Here is a 9,065-nt window from a genome sequence, read left to right as displayed (position 1 = left end):
CCCCCCTCCTCTTCCTCCGCACTGAGTGTTTTGACGCCGGTGACATCGCTGAATAGGATAATAGGCAGGTAAAAGCCGTCTGATGTGAGGGGGAAAATGGATGGGAAATGGCGGCGCAATCATAAAGATGCGCCGGGGTATCATCCAGTCACATTTGAGTTGATATGGGCACCTGAAGTGATTGTTGAGTAGTAAAACACTCGTCTGTGAGTGTGTGTGTGTGTGTGTGTGTGTGTGTGTGTGTGTGTGTGTGTGTGTGTGTGTCCTCCCTCCCCCCCCCACTTCTTCCTCCCATGTGTTGGCATGCCAACAACACTGTAATCAAACTATCCCAGCTCAGGGGAATAGTGCTCTCTTCAAGCGGCTCCTGTTTACACTCCCTACCCCCTAAAAAAAAAAAAACAATAATTACCCCCCCATTTTTTTTTTTTTTGGTTAACCATAAACCGCACGCTTTTTTTTTTTTTTTTTTTTGCGCGATCAGAAAGCGCCAGGCGTTCCAGCGCGGCGCTCGGACAAGGCCCCCCGCGGGGACGAATCACAGGCAGAACAGTTCCGCTTTGCCTTTCAGGCCTAATTGGACATATGCTGGAGTGGAGCTGGCTAGGGATCCCGTCATGCGCCGTAGGGAGGAGGAGATAGGAGACAAGGAGACGAGGAGACACACACACACACACACACACACACACACACACACACACACACACTTTTCTTCTTTTCATCGCGAATGGAAAATATCACACACGATCCTTAATGGCACTCTCAGCTTCTCGCCTCTCTCTTTCTGTCCTCTTTAATCGGAAAAAAAAAGTACAATAAGCAGACACCGCTTTGCACAATGCACGGGATTCTCCACAATGTCCAAAAAAAAAAAAAAAAAAGATCAAGCATCACAGAGGGAAAGAGAATCATTCCCAACCCATATGTCGCTGTAATAATAGCCGACGCAACAGCTGCAAGCGCGCACAAGGCAAAAAGTCACGTGGGTCAGCAAACCACCGGATGCCGGGGGCGGGCTTAAGTATTGGGACTTGTTCCCGATTGTGGATTGTGGACGCCGTTCCCGGGGCCCGAACTCACACAATCTCGCGGTTTTCAAACACAGACGGGTGCTCGCTATTAGCCACGCCTCCCCCTGACTCGATCATTCATCCCCGTTGTTCTTGTCAATTGTTGACTCAGAACTTCTCCAGAAGACAGACGTGTCATATTTTGTCTACAAGGGGATGTTTTTTTTTTCTGTGAGAGTGAGGCCCAAGGGTACCTAATACAAAGCTCATCGCTGCTCAACGCAAACACAGAAGTCGTTTCTGAGTTCTGGAACAAGATCGGGGGAAAAGATTCTCCCGCGAAAGCGTTTTGGCAGAAAGGAAAAGAGACGCTCGTCCGAGAAAGCGAAGGGCCCGCATCGATCAGACGATCCCCGCATCTCGGCGGATAAAGGAAAGAGGCGCATGTGAAAACAGCCGGCACTTTGGGGAATAGCGCTCCCCTCGGCTTCTCTTTCACATCAGTCCCAAAGTGAACATGAAAACCTTACAACGGGCGCAGACAAAACATCACACCGCCGCTTTCTGTCGACTCCGGGCGGCATTGACAACGAGGCGCTTTTAATCTTGCCAGCCCCTCCTCCACATCCCAGAGCCATCAAACAAACAGAACTCATCTCAATATAAAATAAAATAAAAAATGGGAACGGGGAAACGAGCCCCTGTCAGCGTTCTCTAATCAGCGGCGAAATGTTTGACGAGGATCTGGAAAAGGAAAGTGCGAAGTTTCACAGGGGCCACGGAGGACAGGAGGAACGGTCCTGGCGAGAGAAAGTTCTCGGCGGTAGACAGAGTGAGCAGAATGAACAAGGGAGAGGGAGAAGGCGGTGCGGCGCGGGGGGCGGTGGGGGGGGGGGGGTGCAAGAGTTGAGAATAATTGGCGGCGAGCGGAGAACGGCGTTCGCCACGCGCCAGGCGGCACAGCTTGAACTTAAAGCGCCGTCGCGGCATAATGAAGATGTGGCCGCTAATTAACATATGGGGTGCGAAACAGGTTGGTTGGCACGCGGTGCGCTTCGCCCAAAAAAAAAAAAAAAACTCCAAGGTAAAGTTATTATTGGGGAGTAATTAGCTCTATGAAGTTAATGCGCTGAACAATAGCTGCCAGCGCCGCACAATATGGCCCGTATCTGAGCTTGCGAAAAAAAATAAAATACCCCCCCCCCGATCAAGTGCCAGTCCCTCAGCTCAAATCTGTTGGGCGGCCATATGCTCCGGCAATTAATGCAAGACCCGGATGACCTTTTGTTGAACAGGGGAGAGAACCAATAATTAATTTGAAGCAAGCGAGAGCTTGCAATACCGCTCCGCTCACGTTATATGACGGGCCAGTCTGCCGTGACACGGGCGTCGGTTGCGGGTATATTGACGAATGAATTTACCAGTCCTTGTTAGTTCCCCTATCCCAATTCCCCCCAAAATATCTATACTATACATACGCTGTCAGAAACGGGTACAGTAGCTGACTTGCAGGACTCTTTTTCCAGGGCCAGACACCGTATTTTCCGTATTATAAGTCACTCCGGACTATGAGTCGAGCCAGCCATTAAATGCATAAGAAAGAAAGAAAACAACATACGGTCATACCTCGGTTTTCGACCATAATCCCTTCCAGAAGGCTGTTCGAAAACCGATTTGTTCGAAAACCGAAACCACGCTCTTTTTAAAAAAAAAAAAAAAAAATCTTTATTGAAGGCGTCTGCTCACAACAGAATGCTACACGAGGAAGCGTCACTTCCTCGTCTACCCGAGGAAGCGTCACTTCCTCGTGTAAGGAAAGCGGGAAAAGTCAAGTGGCGCATTCAAGTGCGCTCAGTTTGGTCGAGAACCGATTTTCGGTCGTAATCCGAGGCATAAAAAACTCGAAATTTTTGGTTGAAAACCGATTTGGTCGAGAACAGAGACGTTCGAAAACCGAGGTTTGACTGTATATAAGTCGCACTGGAGTATAAATCGCATTTGGGGGGGGAATAAAATCGAGAACAACAGGCTGAATAAGTGTACAATATGCTAACGTTACGTGACGCATTAACAACGAACGGAGAACGTGCCTGGTATGTTCACGAAACATATTAAGAGTTATTCCGATAACGATAGCGTAAAGAACATGCTAACAAGTTTAGCAAACAGTCAGTGTCACTCCAAATCACAAAATCCAACGAAATCTTCATTTTCGTTGTCACTTTCAAACAACTCCGCCAACTCCAGAGGTAGAACATGTGGCGCTGCTTCTTCTACGTCGGTTACGTCAGACTCGGCGTCGATTTATCAACACAAGCCGAGAGCGCCCTCTTGTGGTGTAATGTGAAAATAACGTGAAATGATTTCACAATTTGTTAATCATTTCACACATAAGTCGCTCCAGAGTATAAGAAGCACCCCGCGGCCAAACTATGAAAAAAAAAAACTGCGATTTATAGTCCAGAAAATACGGTAGTTACACGGAAAATGTATAAAACCAAGATATGGTCATATTTCGTTCTGGAATCATTTTTTTGGGAAAATCCAATCAGATTAAAAAAAATGCGATTTATAGTCCGGAAAATACGGTAGTTACACGGAAACTGTATAAAACCAAGATATGGTCAGATTTCGTTCTGGAATCCTTTTTTGGGAAAATCCAATCAGATGAAGATTCAACCTATTGGAGTAGCGACAAGTCAATGTACCCCTTCGAGTCATTCATCCATTTTTTTTTTTTTTTTTGAGATGCCTTATCCCTCATTAGCGAAGTACCTGAAGCCAATAGCAGGGGACACCCACCTGGAGAGAAACCACCAGTCACGCTCACATTTCAGACAATTCAGAGTCTTGAACCCTTTTCGGGGACAGCGGCGACGACAGTGGACAGTTTATCATGTTATCAGAGTATAGGTTGCACGAAAGGGTTAATTGAGCGATGTCTTTCTCACGTGGGAGGAAGCCGGAGTACCTGAAGAACCCCGAAGCAAGCCCGGATTTCGAAACCCCAACCTCTGAACCGAAAGCAAATGCGCTAACTATTCATCGTACCCCCGAAAGGGAGGAAACAGTCTGTCGAGGGCGGCGGGGGGAACAAAGTCGCTGTTTAATGGAGGAGATGAAACAATTACCCCGGTGATTGGGTTCGCTGTTTCAAGTCGGCGTGTTCCGCTGCGTGCGAAAATGAATGAAAACCTTTGCTGAGCTTCTGACCGCGCCAGGTCGGTCGAGTGATTGAGTTAGCCAAACGCGGGTTAGCCATAATGGGGAGCTTGTTAGCCGCTGTCGCCAGCGCGTCTGACCAGTCAAAGCATCAGGTGGCTTCACTCGTTCTGCTCCCCTCCGCCCCCCATTACGCTGTTCTCGCCTCGCTCTCGAAAGCGGCGTGCGGGCGCGCTTGATGAGATGAAGGAGCGAGGTCGAAGTTGAGACGCGCTAAATCGTCCGCTTCGTTAGCCGCCGAGACGTTCCAGCGTCGCTTCATCCCCGCGTTTTCAATACACCCGTTGGCTTGTATTCTTTACACTCTCCACATCAACCCCCAGACGCTCGGCAGGTGAGCCCCTTTCATCCCCGCAGCGCTTCGTTTTTCCCCCGGGGGGGGGGGGGGGGGCGTCTAAGACGAGTCGCCTAATTAGAACAAGAGAAGACGAGAGGGAACATGCGCGCTCGTTCGAACTCAACAAGGAACCACCCCCCCCTTCGGGGATAGATCGAGATTTTGTTGAAGATTAGCGTCATGAGGGGCCAAGGATACGTTTCTGGTTTCACGCGTGTCCAGTTGGGTTTACGTGAAACGCTACAGTTTCAGTTCGCCTCAAGGCTAACACGCAAGACTTGACGGGATTCAGGATACAGCGCCTTGATTTCGAAGTTACGACTTGTTGGTGTTCTGTGAAGAGCTAGCTTGAGTAAAATATGTGCCTTGGCTCAATCACGGTTGGGACTCGCTGAACTTGAAGTCACACCCGTACCACTTTAGCCCTCGAAAACGCTACGCACCGCTGCTTTGGAGTCCGATAATTAGCTATATTAGCGGAGATTGTACCTGGAGGGACTGCAATTGACCTCCGCTGTCCTCTTATTTCTGACAGCGTTTGTCTAATGGCTCATTAGCGATGCTAATTCCAGGTAAAAAAAAAAAAAAGAAAAAAAATCAATTACCGCAAATCACACATGAGTCCGTCGCTAACTTCCGGACGCTAATGAGCGCTTCTACCGCCGAGCACGTGCGTCGAGTGCAAAGCAAGTGCCGCAATTGGATCCCGTTCGGCGGCCTGAATAGTTGTCACGCATATCGGGTGCTCGCTTCTGGGGCAATGAAAAAAAAAAAGAAATAAAATTGACGAAAAAAAGTAGAGCGGATGTGAGGACAATAAATAATTTGTCCTCCTTCGCCGTACGAATGTGTGCCACTCTCTCCTCTCTTTTTCATGAGCTTGATCATTCGTTTTCATTTCATCACCTCGTCCAAGTGGACGCTTGAAAGCATTCTTCGCGGGCCTTTGGGGGGGGGGGGGTTTCGGGCCGAACAAAGCTAACACACACACACACACACACACGTGCGCACTACAAACGGAGAGAGACACAAGAAGGGACAGCTGAACTCGGCCTCGTTAGGGGGAAACGCAATCACAAGGGGCTTATCATACAGACACAAAACACGTTCATACAGACACAAAACCCGCCCCCCCCCCCCCCGCGCACCCCCCAACATAGTGAACCTGGTGCCCTCGCTCTGGCAGGCCATTGTATTGTGGGATTGCGCGGACAATCTCTTCATGAATGATTAAGCAGCGCGTTTTTCCTCCACCGACGCTTTGATGCCGAGCGTCCCGTTTGATCACCGCGCGTCGTTTTTTTTTTTTTTTTCGAGATACGTACACTTTAACGCAGCGGATGCCTACATCTGCCCCCTTCGTCCCCCCCCGCGCCATGTGAGAGGCTATTGTTGGGGGTGGGGGCGGAGGAGGGGGTTGACGGAGAGACGCTTGTTTGGGAAAAGGTTGCAAAGTCATGGGAAAAGCGCGCTTTGTCTCGGCGGGGTCGTGAGGGAGTGAATCATGAGCGGACGTGTTTATAGCTGCGCACACACAGCTGCGGCGAACGCAACACAGGGGACGCGCGCTTGCGCGCACGCGTCGCGGTCCAAGACGTGCACACGGGCGAGTTTTCGCGGACAACGAGTCACCCCCCCCGCCCAAAAAAAGAAAGGGAACAATTAATAATTGAACTCACACAAAGCAAATAAACACAGCTGCTTTACACCCCCCCCCCAAAAAAAAACGTGCATGCAAAAGTGATCACAAGGCCCCTTATCACTGTGTATGGCTGACTCACATGGGGGGGGGGGATGGTTACGAGGGGATGTGGATGCATGTGTGCGTACTCCGGCTTTGGACGGGGCGTCTCGCTGATACAAAGCGGGTCTTTCTCAGCTCAAAATTCAGTGTCATCTGCCTTTAGAAAGGCCCGGGCTATTAGTTCCGAGCCACCTGGACCGACATAGAGGCTCCACTGTCGCACCCGAAAAAGGACAATTCTTCCATTTTTTTCAAGTCGCTTGAGTTCAACCCAGGCGGGGTTTGCGCGATGCTGCTGCGTCTGGCCCGAGCGCCGCGGCCCGGAAACCGTGTGAAACTGTCGCGAAGGGGGGGTTCATAAGTAGCCAAACATTAGCGACTAGCTTGAAATAAAAAATACATTGGCGTTCCCGATTAACAACATCATGGCTGACAGTTTTGCCACTGTAGCGAAGGGGGGTTCATGAGTAGCCAAATGTTAGCGACTAGCTTAAAAAAAAAAAAAAAGTTCATTGGCGTTCCCGATTAACAACATCATGGGTGACAGTTTTGCCACTGTAGCGAAGGGGGGTTCATGAGTAGCCCAACGCTAGCGACTAGCTTAAAATAAAATAGTACATTGCCGTTCGCAATTAACAACTTCATGGGTGACAGTTTTGCCGCTGTAGCGAAGGGGGGTTCATGAGTAGCCGAACGTTAGCGACTAGCTTGAAAAAAAAAATTGTGCATTGCCGTTCGCAATTAACAACTTCATTGGTGACAGTTTTGCCACGCCACTGTAGCGAAGGGGGGTTCATGAGTAGCCAAACGTTAGCGACTAGCTTAAAAAAAAAGTACATCGGCGTTCCCGATGAACAACTTCATGGCTGACAGTTTTGCCACTGGAGCAAAGGGGCGTTCATGAGTAGCTAAACGTTAGCGACTAGCTTAAAAAAAATTGTACATTGCCGTTCGCAATTACCAACTTCATGGGTGACAGTTTTGCCATTGTAGCGACTTGGTACGTGCGCGCGAGGGTCAATCGCCACGTATGCATCTGTGACTTGTCTGTCGATGACAGTGACGTATACTGTCAGGCAGAACATTTCCATGGTCGTCCACTAGATGGCAGAAGGTCCAATTGACCATTCGTAGGAGGAACGCACACGGATGGCCCTCACCTGGATTTGCTGCTGCAGGAGGTTGATTTTGTGCTGCTGCTGCAGGGGCTGCTGTTGTTGCCGGGCAATCTGAGAACAAAAAAAAAAAAAAAAACTTTGTAGCCGGTTATTGCTAGCAAAATCGTTTCAGAGGTGGCTCGCTGTGCTTTCATGAGAGCAGCCTGTGAGGAAGTGAAGGTGTGTTTTTTTTTTTTTTGTTGTTGTTTTTTTTTCACGTCAGTACTTTGTAGTGAAGACATAAGACGGCGCCGCTCGGAAATGGGTCGATAAAAGGTGTTTCCCAAGGTATTGTTGTGGAACGATTGTGTACCTGGTCCTGCTGTTGCTTGGCCAGCTCCATCTGCTGCCTCTGTTTCTCCATCTGCGAGGCGGCCAGCTTCTTCTGCTCCTCGTGGGCCGCCAGGAGCTGCTCCCTCAGGCTGCTCAGCTGGCCGATCATGCCCATGAGTTGGCGCTCTTTCTCCGCTAGGCTGTCCGGTGTACCTGGAAAAAAAAGGGTAGGGGGCGGGGGGGGCTTGATTGTAATCCTTGGAAGCAAACTGAAGGCATAGACTTGAAGGAAGGATGCATGATTTTATGTTCCGGGAAAAAAAAAAAGAGCTTCTTTCAAGCTCGGCATGAAAAGTTACTCGAGAATACAAATCGGGCGCGCGGATGTCTTCTAGCCGGAGGATTGTGGGAGTCGGGTCAGAAAGGGCAAGGAACAACAAAGTAGTATAAAGCAACCCGCGGCTTGTTGGGCCGTCTAATATACGACCGGTTTGGGGGCTTGGGGTCCCTTCGACGGAAGGTGTGTTATAAAACCAGATGTTGACCTTTTTTTTTTTTTTTCCCCCCCACGTGCACATCCATCACTGTCTTTATTGCTTCATTTACATAAAAAAAAGACCCAGAAGTGGAAACATTTGTCAACAGGTTAAGCAAACTCGAAATCAGATCCAGCTTCACAACAACAACAAAAAAATGCTGCTTTTAAAATTTCTGACTAAGAACGGGAGCAAGAGTGTGTGTGTGCGAATGTTTGTGTGTTGTTGTGTGTGTGTGTGTGTGTGTGTGTGGTGGTGTGTGTGGGTGGGGGTGTGTGTGGTGTGTGTGTGTGTGTGTGTGTGTGTGTGTGTGTGAGACAGAGAAGGAAAGTGTGTCTGGTCTGTGTTTTCCCTGCAGTCAACCCGCCTTCTGCTCACATTTAGCATGGCCTGACCTTTAACCCCTCAGATCCTGACATACCAGCTCCATTACACACACACACACACACACACACACACACACACACGCACACACGCACACGAATACGCTCCCGAATACGTGGCCGCACAAGGCCTAAATCATTCAACAGGATGTAGTTAAGGAGACGCACAATCAGCGCGGGGTCCTCGTCTCGAACTCGGACCCGCCAGTTTCAGATTTACCATATACGGCGCGCGTGCGACGACTACAATCGCCCATTGTTCCTCAGCTGCTACCTTGAAGAGAAGGGGGGAGGGGTGAAAAGAAGGATGGGAGAAAAAAAAATGGAGGTAGAGACAATGTGCCACACCGGAGCCTGACCTGGCCTTTGACCGCGACGGGAAGGTGAGAGTCATCCATTTGTC

The 9,065-nt window shown here is 49.4% G+C and overlaps 1 protein-coding gene across 1 annotated transcript in view; it reads right to left on the bottom strand.

Moving 5' to 3' along the window:
* Positions 1 to 9,065, bottom strand: part of LOC109531832 (transcription factor SOX-5-like) — a 57,138-nt gene that overhangs the window by 11,270 nt on the left and 36,803 nt on the right. Inside the window, exons 4-5 of the mRNA XM_019896334.1 lie at positions 7,784 to 7,956; positions 7,474 to 7,542 (exon numbers count right to left, since the gene is read on the bottom strand). Of these exons, the coding sequence (XP_019751893.1) occupies positions 7,474 to 7,542; positions 7,784 to 7,956 (242 nt within the window). The remainder of the gene's footprint in view (positions 1 to 7,473; positions 7,543 to 7,783; positions 7,957 to 9,065) is intronic.

The sequence above is a fragment of the Hippocampus comes genome, unplaced genomic scaffold, assembly GCF_001891065.2.
Source record: "Hippocampus comes isolate QL1 unplaced genomic scaffold, H_comes_QL1_v1.1 scaffold196, whole genome shotgun sequence".
Classification (NCBI taxonomy): domain Eukaryota; kingdom Metazoa; phylum Chordata; class Actinopteri; order Syngnathiformes; family Syngnathidae; genus Hippocampus; species Hippocampus comes.
Note: the sequence above shows the minus strand (reverse complement) of the source record. Positions and strands in the feature narration are given on the sequence as shown.